This window comes from Stegostoma tigrinum, chromosome 10 (assembly GCF_030684315.1).
Source record: "Stegostoma tigrinum isolate sSteTig4 chromosome 10, sSteTig4.hap1, whole genome shotgun sequence".
Taxonomy (NCBI): domain Eukaryota; kingdom Metazoa; phylum Chordata; class Chondrichthyes; order Orectolobiformes; family Stegostomatidae; genus Stegostoma; species Stegostoma tigrinum.
The window spans coordinates 28664153-28680360 of NC_081363.1; the positions used below are offsets into that span (position 1 = coordinate 28664153).

Consider the following 16208-nt stretch of genomic DNA (forward strand, 5'->3'; position numbering starts at 1 on the left):
GCAGAAGAAGCAGGCAAGTTGGAATTCAGTAGGACCTGGTGTCGCTTCCTGATGCCAGGTTGTGATAAATATTTTAAAAATTAGCATAATTACTGAGTTATGGCAGGATTTGTTTGTTGGTCTCCTTGTTCCCCACTTAGTGTTACACCAGCCCCAGTTTAAACCCAGATTTTGTGAGGATACTGTTGAGAGTGGAGCTCAAATCTCTTAGCTTCAGTACAGTTTGGAGACAGATTGGAACCCATGTCTCAAGTCTCATTGCCTCATTCGTACGAAAACTCACCTGAAATTGTCAGACTAATGGAAAAGAATTCAAGGAACTTGATAGGAAGCATGAACTTAAACAAGTCCATCTGATAAAAACTGATAAAACATCTGATAAAGGGAGAAATGTTATTCTTGATTACTAAATCTTTATACATTAAGTAATTTGACTACTGTTTCCTCAAAGAACTTTGCATTGTTTAAAATTCTGATGAAAGCAGCTCTGAAATATCAAACTGCAATTTTCTGAATATTGACACCGCTATCAGTCTTTGTTGCTCAAAGAAGAAACAAGAATGCAAATTACCAGAGGAAAACATATTAGATTTCATCTGAGATAACAAGGTGTAGAACTGGATGAACACAGCAGGCTAAGCAGCAACAGAGGAGCAGGAAGGCTGACGTTTCTGGCCTAGTCCCTTCTTCAGAAATCATTTTGTTTTATTATATTCTGAAGGACTGGATACAGGAATTGGTTAAACTATTGCCCTTCCGATGTCAAACTTAGACTGAGTAGACAAATGTGTCCATTTGAAATGAGATGATTTGTGATAGTCTTAATCAGCTCAAAATATGTGTGAATCCACAGAATAAACCTTTGTCTACCTCGTATTTAATGCGACTGAAGTAAGCAATCACATTCATGAGTTCCTGTCAGCAGCCTCTCTGCTTTCTACTCATTATTACATTTCTAGTTAAATCATTCAGTACACTGTTTCAATATTTCAGATTCAACCTTCCAAATAGCACTTATTTTATCTTTGCTCAATGTTATTAATCTTCAGCTACAAGAATAACATTCATGCCTGTGAATTCTCATGCCTGATTCAGAGAAGAGCTTGCATACAAATTCAGCGAGTAATCAGGAAGGCAAATGGAATGATGGCTTTTATTTCAAAGTATGGAGTAGGCAAATAAGAAAGTCTTGCAAAAGCAGTACAAGGCAGTAGTCAGACCGCAACTGGGATACTCTGAACAGTGTTAGTCCCTTAATCTAAGGACGGACTGGAGGTAGTCCGGAGTATATTCACTGGGGTGATCTTGGTTGTGGAGGGATTTTCTTATGAGGAAAGGCTGAGTAAGTTGGGTTTGTACGCTGTGGAATTTAGAAGAATGAGAAACATTAATTTCTCATTAAACGTTAATGAAACATACAGGATTCTTAGAGGGCTTGACAAGGTAGATACACAAAGATTGTTTCACCCGGTGGTAGAATCCAGGTCCTGATAGCATCACCTCACAATTAGGGGTCACCTATTTAAGACAGAGATGAGGGTATCTGGGTAGTCAATCTGTGGAATTCTGAAAAATAGAACCAAGGAGTGGTTACAGCGCTGAACGCACTCTATTGTAGACCTAACAACAACATGATGAGCCAAATGACTTGTATCATTCTATATTTCAGTAGATAACATGCTTCACCATTGTTGTAGCTTGTGATTTTGTTAAATGAAATTTTCAAGTTTAAATCATTAACACCTTTATCAGTTCATTTTGCACATGTTGTTTCGTAATTTGTAGCACAAAACAACATGGCATGAAGTGTGCCAATTTCCGGTTAAGCCCTTTAAATCAGCATTGAATTTCTTTCAGCAGCAAGTTAAATTCAGGGTAAACCCCACAGTGCTGCAGAATAACAATGCGCAATGTTTGGGGGTGGGGTTGTAGTACTGAAGAAATGTGTTACTTTATTAATTCCAAAAGGGAAGGATTGTATTCTGGAGACTGGCATAGAATGTAAGTGTGAAAGTGTAGTGCAGGGAGAAGAATCAAAATGGCAGAAGTGTTTGAATCTTTCAAAAACTGAAATATAAGCCACTTTCTAACAGCAAATGTAAGTAAGTATTCGATTTCTGTGAAATTATTGTTATTTGATAATGACATACAGAAGCTCAGAACTGTTGCGTTATAATGAATGTTCTTAGATACTTCTCTGTGTGGATGCAAACAAAAAACTAAATATTTATTACTGGTTTTGTTATAAACCGGTATTAAAAATTCACTTGTCTTTAAATTACAGCTCTGCTTTATGCAACTATCTTTGGAAACGTCACCACAATCTTCCAGCAGATGTATGCTAACACCAATCGCTACCATGAAATGGTAAACAATGTGCGTGATTTTCTCAAACTTTACCAAGTTCCTAAAGGACTCAGTGAGCGAGTTATGGATTATATTGTGTCGACATGGTCTATGTCTAAAGGGATCGACACAGAGAAGGTACGAGCATATGAGGTAAACTGTTCAAAGGCCCTCAAGCACCAATTTAATCATGCTTACATCTAGGTATAATCAAAGTTAAATTTAATTGTCAATTTAATTGTCAAGTAGGCAGTGCACTAACTTGTGAAATTCATATTGGAAAATAATTAATGTTCAGGGCATTTTATGTCATAGTGGGAATATAGTCTAGTTCTGGTTTGAATTGACAGATTTCTCTTCCCTTAATGTTTCCCTTAATTTAAATAATGGCTGCATTGTTGCAGATTTTAAACAAAAAAATCTTTTTAAAAGAATTTGCTGTAAATGTGTAGTTCTTTATTCATTGGAATTAGTTCAGCGAAATGCAAAAAGCTGCTGACATTTTGATTTAGAGCAGTGCCTGAATACATTGTAACCCTTCCATGAGGCGTGGATGTGCCATCACAATTTTCTAATTAAAGTGACATTTGAGATTACAAGTAAAACCTGTTACTGCTTTCTAGAATATAGACCATTTTTATATTTTGGAAGGGAAAGATGACAATTAAAGTAACAATAACAATTTACATGTTATCACCCAGATTTTTTGCCTCCTCAGGAGAATTAATGTAACAGAACAAAAATATTATTGTTGCTCAGAATAGCCTAATTTTAAATTTAGAATAGTGAAATTAACCAGACCACATGTCTCTGAAACAAATATTTACTGCTTTTAGCTAAAAGAAAATATTTGTGTAGGAGTGGTACAGTTTTAATCACTTAACAATTTAAATCATCTAAATGCAATACAGATAGATGAAGACTGCATAAAGAAGCACAATTATTTTCTAGAGTTCTGCTTTCAAAGTCCATGCTAGGCATGCCTTGACTTAAGAAATGCAATATTGATTTTCTGCTTTATAACCAACGCTGTAACAATTTTATGTTAGGTTATCAAAAGATGGGCTTTTCAGGTGTTTATGTACTCATGAGCTAGGTTTCTGACTGCCTGGACCAAAGTCGAGAGCTTGTGAGCAGCAGAACATTTTACTTTATTACCAGCAACCAATTCTAAGGTTCCTGCCTCTGGGTAAAAATCCATGATGACAAGGAGATATTGGGCTTCTGACCTGACTCCTTCTTGCACCATTCTTCCTATTTCCTAGCCTATCTCTCAATGTCTGAAAAATCCAAACTTGATGCAACCAATCCGAGGCTATGTTGATTCTAAGAGCAAGTGAAACCCTATTAAAAATGAATGCAAATTAGACAATGTTTGAAGCAAGCAGTGGAACAATCAAAATTTCTTCTAAGTTGGCAATGCTTTTACTGATTATTTTTTAAATATCAAATGCAAAGCTGTGATTGGTTGGTGCTGATTTTATTCTGATCTCAGCGTTACAACAAAAACTCAATACAGGCTTGGAAAGTTTAATCTATCTTGATATTAGGGATTGTAGGTCAGCCTCAAGTTCCTCTTGCTTATTTATTACTCAATATGATTTTAAGGGTATGGTTTTGTTTGCTTTGGATAGATTTATTTTTGAACCATTCCTGTATCAAGGAGAAATAACCTTCTTTCTTGGTACTCACTGAACAATTTAATCATTTTTAAACATTAAAGATGCACTAAGGTGATGCTTGAGGAAGCCCAATTATTTTCAGTATTGCTGCTCTCACAGTCATCTACAGTCGTGCCTTGACTTAAGAAATGCAATAAGTAGTTAGTCAATAAAGAATAATACAAAATCAAACTAATGTATCAGGGTTAATTAGTGCAAGAGCCATTTAATTCTGCCACTCACCCAGCAATTTGATGATATTCTGCCTTTTCATTTAAGTAAATATTCCAGCCAATTTGAAAGGTAGAGGTAATAAAATGTGAGGCTGGATGAACACAGCAGGCCAAGCAGCATTTCAGGAGCACAAAAGCTGATGTTTCGGGCCTAGACCCTTCATCAGAGAGGGGGATGGGGAGAGGGAACTGGAATAAATAGGGAGAGAGGGGGAGGCGGACCGAAGATGGAGAGTAGAGAAGATAGGTGGAGAGAGTGTAGGTGGGGAGGTAGGGAGGGGATAGGTCAGTCCAGGGAAGACGGACAGGTCAAGGAGGTGGGATGAGGTTAGTAGGTAGCTGGGGGTGCGGCTTGGGGTGCGAGGAAGGGATGGGTGAGAGGAAGAACCGGTTAGGGAGGCAGAGACAGGTTGGACTGGTTTTGGGATGCAGTGGGTGGGGGGGAAGAGCTGGGCTGGTTGTGTGGTGCAGTGGGGGGAGGGGACGAACTGGGCTGGTTTAGGGATGCGGTGGGGGAAGGGGAGATTTTGAAACTGGTGAAGTCCACATTGATACCATATGGCTGCAGGGTTCCCAGGCGGAATATGAGTTGCTGTTCCTGCAACCTTCGGGTGGCATCATTGTGGCAGTGCAGGAGGCCCATGATGGACATGTCATCAAGAGAATGGGAGGGGGAGTGGAAATGGTTTCCACTCCCCCTCCCATTCTCTTGATGACATGTCCATCATGGGCCTCCTGCACTGCCACAATGATGCCACCCGAAGGTTGCAGGAACAGCAACTCATATTCCGCCTGGGAACCCTGCAGCCATATGGTATCAATGTGGACTTCACCAGTTTCAAAATCTCCCCTTCCCCCACCGCATCCCTAAACCAGCCCAGTTCGTCCCCTCCCCCAACTGCACCACACAACCAGCCCAGCTCTTCCCCCCCCACCCACTGCATCCCAAAACCAGTCCAACCTGTCTCTGCCTCCCTAACCGGTTCTTCCTCTCACCCATCCCTTCCTCCCACCCCAAGCCGCACCCCCAGCTACCTACTAACCTCATCCCACCTCCTTGACCTGTCCGTCTTCCCTGGACTGACCTATCCCCTCCCTACCTCCCCACCTACACTCTCTCTACCTTTCTTCTCTACTCTCCATCTTCGGTCCACCTCCCCCTCTCTCCCTATTTATTCCAGTTCCCTCTCCCCATCCCCCTCTCTGATGAAGGGTCTAGGCCCGAAACGTCAGCTTTTGTGCTCCTGAGATGCTGCTTGGCCTGCTGTGTTCATCCAGCCTCACATTTTATTATCTTGGAATTCTCCAGAATCTGCAGTTCCCATTATCTTTGAAAGGTAGAGGGTTCAGTTGTGTTGGTTTTCTCATTGCAATTCATTTTACATTCACCAAACCGGCACAAAGAAATTGATTTTGTGTGATCTATTGCAGTTATCGGCAGCTAGAGGCCGATCACCGCGTCAAGGTAAACTTATCACCATTGGGAGTTTTCACGCGTTACACCTAATTGAAGATCTAAAAATTAAATTTGTTTTTATAGACACAGGGACACCTGAAATGCACATTTTGAAAGGTTTTCATTTCAATGTCATTTTAATTCACCGACAAACAGACTGTTATTCCCCAGTACAACTAGAAAATGTATCAGAGGTAATGGGGAACTGCAGATGTTGGAGATTCCGAGATAACAAGGTGTGGAGCTGGATGAACACAGCAGGCCAAGCTACATCTTAGCAGTACAAGAACTGACGTTTCAGACCCTTCATCAGAAAAGGGGGAGGGGGAGAGGGTTCTGAAATAAATTGGGAGATTCGATCCGCCTACCTCTCTCTCCCTATTTAGTCAACCAGCCACACGCACATCCCTTGAGTGAATTGAATAATACCATCTTTACCAACTTATCTACTACCTACAAGGACTGTTGGACATGCACTCCATGGTTTCCTTTACTGCTCTGAATATCCACACATTTATTGCCTATTCCCAAGACTTGTTTTACCTCCTTACATACATTACTCACAGTTCTCTAGATTGAGTTCCACTTGTCACTTTTCTGCCCATTCAACAAATTCATTGATATTATTTTGGAGTAGACAGCTATCAGTTTTACTGTCAACTGTGTGGTCAATTTCATCTACAAATTTCCCATTCACAACTCCCACATTAAAGTCCAAATCATTGCTGTGCACCACAAATGGGGAGAATCCGAACACCGAGTCCTGTGGAATATCACTGCTTTCCATTTGTAAAAATATCTTTTGACCATTATGAGATAACAAGGTGTAGAGCTGGATGAACATAGCAGGCCAAGCATCATCAGAGGAGCAGGAAAGCTGACATTTTGGGCCTAGACCTTGGCCAATTCTGGATCAATGTTATCACTCTTAATCACATAAAGGAATACTTTGTGAAGCAATTTAAAAAGATACTTTTTAACAATAACTCAATAAAGCTGGCTCATTGTATATTTTGCGTTCAGCGATATACAGATAAGAGTTTATGTTGGAGATTGAGACATGGCTTTGTTCTTCATGATATTTAAACAGAGGAAATTTCGACTTGTTCAGTCCTTAGTTTTGGACAAGCTATCAGATAATTTAGTAAGGATGTAGGAATTGAGGGAGATAGTGGTGACAGCTAGACATGTGAAAAGTGACGCTGTGTTTTTAGATGATTTTTGTTGAGGGGAGGTATGTAGATCAGAAAGAAAGATTCATGTTTTATGGTGCCTTGCATGACTACTAGATGTTTTTTTACACCTGAGAGTGCGATCTCCATGCAGAAATAAGGGATGACTTGCTGATGGGATACTAGCCTCTATGGAGGTATTACAGTGGCAATGAGAGGAAAGCATGTTCCTGAAGAAATTCACTTACAAAAGTCATCGTTGAGTTGGGGCAAGCATTTCTGGCATCATGCCATTATTTGGGAAGTTTTGACTTGTTTAATGTTGCTGTCAAAGATTGGGCTCAGTATAAGGAAAGAATGTGTTATTTTACCTAGGCACATGACATTGAGGCAGATGAAAAGCAATGGATAATTTTCCTGACAGCTTTTGGAGCCACAACGTTTTCGGTTATTAGGAGCCTAACTCTCCTTGAGGCACCAGATGCTAAAACCTTTCATCAATTGATGAATTTAATTATGGAATATTGCAACCCCAAGCCCCCCTAATTCTGAAATGCTATCGGCTTTACTCAGCAATTTGAGACCCAGGGAAATCCGATGTTGGGAATTTTGATGAGTCAAAACAACTGGAAGAAGCATGTGATTGTAGTTTAACTCTTGATGAGATGCTGAGAGACTGTTTGTTTGGAATATGGTATTAATGATGTAACCATGCTAAAGCACCTACCAGCTAAAGCCCTGGACTTCCAATACACAGTGCAACTGTCTTTATCACTGGAAAATGTGGCAAGTGGAGCATAATTTGCAGGGCATTCTGATGGAAGTGGACACCCTTGCCATTCTGACTGATTTTGGGGAACACCATTTGAGTGAAGGCAATTGCATAGCCTCACTCAGGACATACCCTGAACAGAAGGACTCTAGGTCAGCCTACAACAAAACCACTAAACAAAGAAAAGCCTTATCCAAACAGTTAAAATTTTCTTCAGTATCCAGGCAGGCAAGCCATTTTAGGTGTTGCTGGGTTGCAGAAACAGCAAAAGGGTCCCACTAGGCCTAAATTGAGTAAGAGAACTCATGACTGGTATCTAGGAGAGTGCATACCCTGGAAAGCCCATCTATGTCTGGTTTATGATGGTTAACTTGCTTAGCAACATCCAAATGGGAACCAAACAAAATATACGCCTGGTTAAATAGTCACAGATAATGGGCCATCATTTACCAACAGTGAGTTTGAGTATTTTCTAAAGCCGAATGATATTTGATCTATGAAGACAGCTCCACACCATTAATTCTTCAATGGTCTGGCAGAAAGAGCAGTCCAAACTTTGAAGATAACAAATTGTGAGGCTGGATGAACGCAGCAGGCCCAGCAGCATCTCAGGAGATGCTGCTGGGCCTGCTGTGTTCATCCAGCCTCACATTTTATTATCTTGGATTCTCCAGCATCTGCAGTTCCCATTATCACTGTCCAAACTTTGAAGGCAGGATTTAAACAAAAACACCTACAGCTCCACTAGATACCAAACTGTCCAGATTCCTATTTGATTATAAGGCCATCCCTCACGCAACTACAGGGATAGCTCCAGCAGAGTTGCTAATGGGGAGAAGACCCCTCACCAGGTTAAATCTGATCTTCCTGGTCTGGATCGGGAGGTGGCGGTGGTGGCATCAGGAACGTCAATGCCGGACACAAGACTCCACTTTATCAAGTGAGAGAGTTTACTTCAAGCGATGAAGTTTGCTGAAGGGCCATTCCCGTGGTTCCTATGTGGGTAAGAGGCATGATCGACCCAAGGTCAGGCTGTATGGCATATAGTCTGGCTGGCACCATGGTCCTGAACAAGCATGTGGACCGTATCAAAGCTGCAAACTCAAAAACGATGCCTCGACTGCCCTTCCAGCTGTTCCAGAACCCATGGGTTCTCCCTGTTTGCTGAGTGTTGAAGATACCTCGGGATCTGTGATGGACATGGCAGATGTCACCATCTTGATATCTTTGCTGCTTGATGGAGAAACTGAATTTCTTTGGACATGCTCTGGGTGCAAGAGGTGAGCTACTGTTTGTTACGCAGTGGGCCGTATAAGAGGCAGTGTCGGAGGAACCTGACCCCGTGCCAAAACAATCCAGGAATTACAAATTCTTTGTCTTTGGACTCGGAGGGAGACATGTAACAAGGTCAGCCAGGTGGACCTGATAGAATATGAGTTCTCTGATTTGGACTGTTATTCTAGCTCAGTAAGGGAGCACTGTTAGGAGTGTCAGAGGTTCTGTTCACCTGGAGAGCTGTCTCTGAGGGAGCTGGATCAACGACAAGGACACTCCACGTGTAAATAAAGTGCGACTCGGTGACAGGAAACCGGCCTTTATGGAGTTATTTCAGTTGATAACGATGAGTTGGAAGCCTGATTGGAGGGATTCAGGGTTGGAATATGGGTGTCCCCTTGGGACGCAACAGCATCTTCAAAGAGAGGAACGAAAGATTAGTGATGTGTGGTAATTTAGAGGGTCAGTCGGAGTGGGATGGCAGCTTTGTAAGAGAGGATAACAATACATGCAGAGAGCAAATCATGGGAGACTGGAAGATAAATTGTGTAGTTTGTGTGGATCAGTAGTTCAGTGGATTGGAATGTATGTTAATAATAACAGGAAGGTAATTATCTCTCTCAGTAAGTCATTCAGAAACATCTGGCATGTGTACTCACACAAGCATTCATTGTTGCAGTTTGGACTACTCTGCACCTCCACAGAGTGTGCTGTTTCAGTTTTTGCTGATAAACTTGGCACTGAAAGAATGGCCACATGCTGTACTTTCTCATTAGTTCCACAATAAAAACAGCTGAAAAAATTAGTGCTGGTGTATTCAGAAGTAAATCAGATTGTAATGCCGTTATAAGTAATCACTGTTGCCAAGTAATGTCTGTACCTCTGAAATTTAATTTTAACGGTTGCCTCTGAAGAAGATTAGAGTTTAAGTTTTCATTTACTTTTGAAGCCTGCCTTTTTTAATCCCTCTCCCTTAAACCCAACTATGTCATATGATATTAAACCACTTTCTGTTCATCATCTAAATCTCATTTATATTTTCCAGCTTAGACTTCCTGGTTTAGATTTTTTGGTGGCCCCTCAGAGGAAGATTGATGTTTTTGGTGGTGGAGTAGGGAGGGGAGTGAGGGGACAGGTGTCACCTTTCCAACTGTCCTCTGATTAAGCTCACGTGGAAGGGGCTGAGGTTGACCTTACGATCTGGAGGCCAGTTGAAGTCCTTACGTGGCCAGTTGAGGGTCTCATACCACTGCCATGGAATTTGACCAGGACTCAAAGGAGCAACCACACAGTGGAAATTTCTGGGCCCTTTAGAAGCTATCACCCAGCCCTTGACAGTGACCCCCATACTACCTCACTGGCACTCACCAGTGAGCCCCCCCTCCCACTCTCCTTGGATCGGGATTTCCGGCCATTGACCTTTCAATAGGCCCTATCCCACACTGACAGTGACTATTGCTCCCAGAAATAGAGAGCTGCTGGTTCCAATTGGTTGACAAATCTCAGAGGTGGGAAGCCCACCCACATTGGAAATGCGTTGGGGAAATTTCTCCCTGTGGAGCCAGCAGACTGCAATAAAGGTATAATTTCCAATCTCTAACACAAAAGGTAATGTGGTTGATGTGGTGTAATGAGAGTAAACCGGTTGATGTGGTGTATATGGATTTCAGCAAGGCATTCGATAAGGTTCCCCACAATAGGCTATTGTACAAAATGCGGAGGAATGGAATGGTGGGAGATATAGCAGTTTGGATCGGAAATTGGCTTGCTGAAAGAAGACAGAGGGTGGTAATTGATGGGAAATGTTCATCCTGGAGACCAGTTACTAGTGGTGTACCGCAAGGGTCGGTGTTGGGTCCACTGCTGTTTGTCATTTTTATAAATGACCTGGATGAGGGCGTAGAAGGATGGGTTAGTAAATTTGCAGACGACACTAAGGTCGGTGGAGTTGTGGATAGTGACGAAGGATGCTGTAGGTTGCAGAGAGACGTAGATAAGCTGCAGAGCTGGGCTGAGACGTGGCAAATGGAGTTTAATGCAGACAAGTGTGAGGTGATGCACTTTGGTAGGAATAACCAGAAGGCAAAGTACAGGGCGAATGGTAAGATTCTTGGTAGTGTAGACGAGCAGAGAGATCTCGGTGTCCATGTACACAGATCCTTGAAAGTTGCCACCCAGGTTGGACAGGGCTGTTAAGAAGGCATACAGTGTTTTAGCTTTTATTAATAGAGGGATCGAGTTCCGGAACCAAGAGGTTATGGTGAAACTGTACAAAACTCTGGTGCGGCCGCACTTGGAGTATTGCGTACAATTCTGGTCACCGCATTATAAGAAGGATGTGGAAGCTTTGGAAAGGGTGCAGAGGAGATTTACTAGGATGTTGCCTGGTATGGAGGGAAGGTCTTATGAGGAAAGGCTGAGGGACTTGAGGCTGTTTTCATTAGAGAGAAGAAGGTTGAGAGGTGACTTAATTGAAACATATAAAATAATCAGAGGGTTAGGTAGGGTGGATAGGGAGAGCCTTTTTCCTAGGATGGTGATGGCGAGCACAAGGGGGCATAGCTTTAAATTGAGGGGTGAAAGATATAGGACAGATGTCAGAGGTAGTTTCTTTACTCCGAGAGTAGTGAGGGAATGGAACGCTTTGCCTGCAACGGTAGTAGATTTGCCAACTTTAGGTACATTTAAGTCGTCATTGGATAAGCATATGGACGTACCTGGAATAGTGTAGGTTAGATGGGCTTGAGATCGGTATGACAGGTCGGCACAACATCGAGGACCAAAGGGCCTGTACTGTGCTGGAATGGTCTATGCTCTATGTTCTATGTAATTGGGATTTAATCCAAATGGAATCCAAATCAAATCCCCTGGAAATGAACCAGTTGCCACACTGTCTCCAGTTGACGGAGAGGACCACTGTCGTGACCGTTAAATTCCCACCTGTATGTCATGGGGGTTCTTCAGTTTGATTTGCTGAAGAGCTTAGCTAGTTCTTGCACTGCTCACAGATGTGAGTGATCCCTATGGAGGGCACTGCCCTGCAAAAGACACTAGTTTAGAGATAACCAATGCTAAGCAGCCCATGACCATTCTGTGGAGAGCTGTTTGAAATGAGTGATAAACGCTGTTTCTGTGTCACTGACTGCAAAATGTGGGCCAATGTGAAAAAAACATCCTGCACTGCCACAATGATGCCACCCGAAGGTTGCAGGAACAGCAACTCATATTCCGCCTGGGAACCCTGCAGCCTAATGGTATCAATGTGGACTTCACCAGTTTCAAAATCTCCCCTCCCCCCACTGCACCACACAACCAGCCCAGCTCTGCCTCCCCACCCCCCCCCCCCCCCACCCACTGCATCCCAAAACCAGTCCAACCTGTCTCTGCCTCCCTAACCGGTTCTTCCTCTCACCCATCCCTTCCTCCCACCCCAAGCCGCACCCCCATCTACCTACTAACCTCATCCCACCTCCTTGACCTGTCCGTCTTCCCTGGACTGACCTATCCCCTCCCTACCTCCCCACCTATACTGTCTCCACCTATCTTCTTTACTCTCCATCTTCGGTCCGCCTCCCCCTCTCTCCCTATTTATTCCAGTTCCCTCTCCCCATCCCCCTCTCTGATGAAGGGTCTAGGCCCGAAACGTCAGCTTTTGTGCTCCTGAGATGCTGCTTGGCCTGCTGTGTTCATCCAGCCTCACATTTTATTATCTTAGATGTTAATCACTGTGCTAATAAATTTAATATCATTTGCTTTAGCTTAATGGGTTATAGTGCTTATTTAATATAGTAAATCAGTGGAAAAAAAACCTCTTACTTAAATAGTTCTTTGAAGTAGCTCACTGTTGTAATCTGGGAAACATTAACTTACAGATAGTATATTCCTCCTGATTCCTTTTCGTACAAGAACATGCAAACTTTCTGAGATAAAGACAGCCAGTAACATGTTATCCAAAAAAAAGCATTTTGCGGAGTACAATAATAGCAACGTTGTGTATTTATATAGCATCATCAACAAAACCCTTAATAAGATTGATTTCAATAAAGGCATTTGACACTGAGTCACTGAAGACCCTACCAGGACTGATGGCAGAAAGCTTGGCCAAAGACGTTTAAAGGAGCATCTTACAGGGCAGAGAGAAGCAGAGCGGTTTAAGGAGGGAAATCCAGTTGATAGAGTCAAAGTAGCTGAAGGTGCAGCATGCAGTAGTGGAGCAATTAAAATCAGGAATGCATAAGAAACCAGAATTAGAAGTGCAGGCATATCCTGGAGGATTGTGGAGCAGGAGGAGATTATGGAAATAGTGGGACTGGGGTGTTGGGGACATAGAAAGATTTGAAAACAAGAGTGAGTCGGTTAAAACTGAGCGTTCATAGTCCAGGAGTCACAGTGTTGGTTAGCAAGCACAGGATTGATGGGTATGGCAAGTTAAGGGGTTAACAGTTCTGTGGATGAAGTGAATATATTGTTCAAAGTTCGTCAAGCAACACACTATCAGGTTTGGAAGGGTCTTGCTTAACTTCTGACAGTTGGCAGGGACAGAAATGATGCCCGGAGAGTGTCCTCTGTGGTACGGATCAAAGACAAAGTTTTTAGTCCACCCAACACTTAGTAAGAGGAAACACTTGCTCATTTAATTTAGAAGCTGGACAGTGGTTTACCAATGGAGAAAGAACCAGAAATGTGCTGGCAAGTTTGCGCTGAGCAGCTTCAGAAGCAATTGCATTTTCAGATGCTTTTGCATGAAGGTTGGCAACAGATGAGAAGCTGAAGAGGGCCATTGATTGATCTTTGAATGATGCCTGAAGTTTCAGAGAAGGGTGATCTGAGAAGCCAATTCATGACATCTCAAGATTTGTTAATCAGCAGGTCACCTGCAAAGCCAATACTTTTCTGATACACTGCATTGACTTTGACCATTTTCTGAATGTTAAATCTTGACAAAATGTAGGGAATATTCCCTAAGGATGAATAATTTGTTAACCTGCAGCAAGTGAGCTGCCCTCAAAGCTATGAAGGTCTGAAGTCATTAGTGCAGGAACTGAAATGCTGTTATTTTCTGTGTTCGATGAATCCCTGGATGAATCCTAATTTCATCATGCTTCCAAGTTTATTTTCGTCATTTAATTGTTACACTCTTTTCTGCTACATCTGTTTCTCGAGATTTATCACTGCAGATGGCAGAGCAATATCCACCTCTGTAAAATCAAATCATGTGGTGTCATTCAGGTCATTGAGTCATTTAGGCTATCACCCCAGTGCAGTTTAAGTTAGAGAGAGAACCTGCTGTGAAGGAAATAGGATCTGCAGGGAAGTCTGCAACAGGATCTGCTAAAACTACTCAAGGCCAATGACGAAATGTTATTGTAGAGAGGTGTAATGTTCTGCAAAGGTTAATGATGAAGAGACCATGAAACAAACTCCATCCCCCCCAACAATATGATGATGTCACTGGGCTTTCGGTAGGGAACACCTTGGTACCTCAAAGACAACAAAGTCTCCCTCATAGTCAAAGTAACAATGGTGGTTTTACCAAAGTGACTTATACCTGGTTGCTATGGTGCAATAACCTACAGTTATTTTCTTTCATACTGCAAAATAGTTCCCCTAAACTACACCATATCAAACAGGCAGGTAGTTTTCCTCTACCATACCAGGCCAAGCAAACCCTGTAGATGCCACCAGAAAAGATCATGATGGCGGAAAATCTGCTTGATATATTCTTCACCAAGGTGAGCACCGATGAGGATCCATCTTAAAACAGATGTGACGACAAAAATTCTGAGGAGAAATTGTTACAGGGATCCGAGGATAATACAAGCAACACCAGGGATCAGAAAATGAAGGTAGCCCTCTGAAAGAATCACAATATTAGCAGGTACTTTAGTGAGTCTAGATTTGAAGAATGATAGAAGCTAAGAGGGATGTAGTCAGAGAAAGCCACACATTTAGTACATTGCAGCACCTAAAACAATGGGATGTATTATATATGATTACAGTCATAAAGCACAGAAACAGACCCTTCAGTCCAACTCAATCTGACCGAATCCCATTTGCCAACGTCTGGCCAATATCACTCTAAACCCATGATAATAAAATGTGAGGCTGGATGAACACAGCAGGCCAAGCAGCATCTCAGGAGCACAAAAGCTGACGTTTCGGGCCTAGACCCTTCATCAGAGAGCTCTGATGAAGGGTCTAGGCCCGAAACGTCAGCTTTTGTGCTCCTGAGATGCTGCTTGGCCTGCTGTGTTCATCCAGCCTCACATTTTATTATCTTGGAATTCTCCAGCATCTGCAGTTCCCATTATCTCTCACTCTAAACCCATCCTATTTATATACCCATCGAGTTGCTTTTTAAATGTTATCGTTGTACCAACCTCCACTACTTCCTCTGGCAGCTTGTTCCATAACACACCAACCTCTGTGTGAAAAGGTTACCCCTCAAGTCCTTTTTAAATCTTTCCCATCTGACCTTAGAGGTATGCTGGCCAGTTTTGGACACCCCTACCCTGGGGAAGACACCTTGGCTATTCAGCCTATCCATGCCCCTCATGATTTTATAAACATTTACAAGATCACTCCTGAGCCTTCAACATTCCAGTGACAATGGCACCAGCATATGAAGAAACCCTCCAGCCCTGGCAACATCTTTATAAATCTTTTCTGCACCCTCTGAAGTTTAGTAATATCCTTCCTATAGAGGGGAGACCAGAAGTACATGCAGTATTTTAAAATTGACCTCAACAATGTCCTGTAGAGCCACAATGTGACATCCCAGCTCCTACATTGTGTTCTGACCAATTAAGGCAAGTGTGTCAAACACCTTCTTCACAACCCTGTGTACCTGTGACTCCACTTTCAAGTAGCTATGCATCTGCACTTGTAGGTAGAACAAGAAGTTTTACTAACATGACAAAGCTGCTGTTTTAGAGAATTGCTTGCAAGGGAGCGTTTGGACACAGCAGGGCTTGCACACCCTCTCCTGAGGGCAGTTTTTTTTCATTTGTTGTTTTCAGTCATATTAGCTAGCTGTAAATGATTTGCTGATGTTTCAGTTGATGTAGTTGTGGGGTTAAGATGCTGACAGTAGTTAGTTAGTTAGGTCCAGATATTGCCAGTGTTTTAGGTCAACATTAGGCCTATAGCTATCAAGCTAAATACAGAATTAGCAATTAGCACAGTGTTTGGAATCCTTCTTATCACATTAAGATTTATCCATTTTGAATGTTAGAACTGAAATAGAGAGAAAACAATTTAAGGAATTTATAGAGGCAGCCTTAAAAGGAACAA

The 16208-nt window shown here is 42.3% G+C and overlaps 1 protein-coding gene across 4 annotated transcripts in view; it reads left to right on the forward strand.

The window, feature by feature from the left end:
- The window catches only part of kcnh5b (potassium voltage-gated channel, subfamily H (eag-related), member 5b), a 288070-nt gene that overhangs the window by 172483 nt on the left and 99379 nt on the right, over nt 1-16208 (forward strand). For 2 of the 4 annotated variants that reach the window (XR_007248323.2, XM_048538290.2), the window contains exon 8: nt 2285-2484. Coding sequence is in view for 3 of the 4 variants with exons in the window: in XM_048538290.2 (XP_048394247.1) it covers nt 2285-2484 (200 nt within the window). In the remaining variant the exon portion in view is untranslated. Of the gene's footprint in view, nt 1-2284; nt 2500-16208 lie in introns of all 4 variants that reach the window. The other 2 variants (XM_048538289.2, XM_059649072.1) reach the window with 1 other exon arrangement.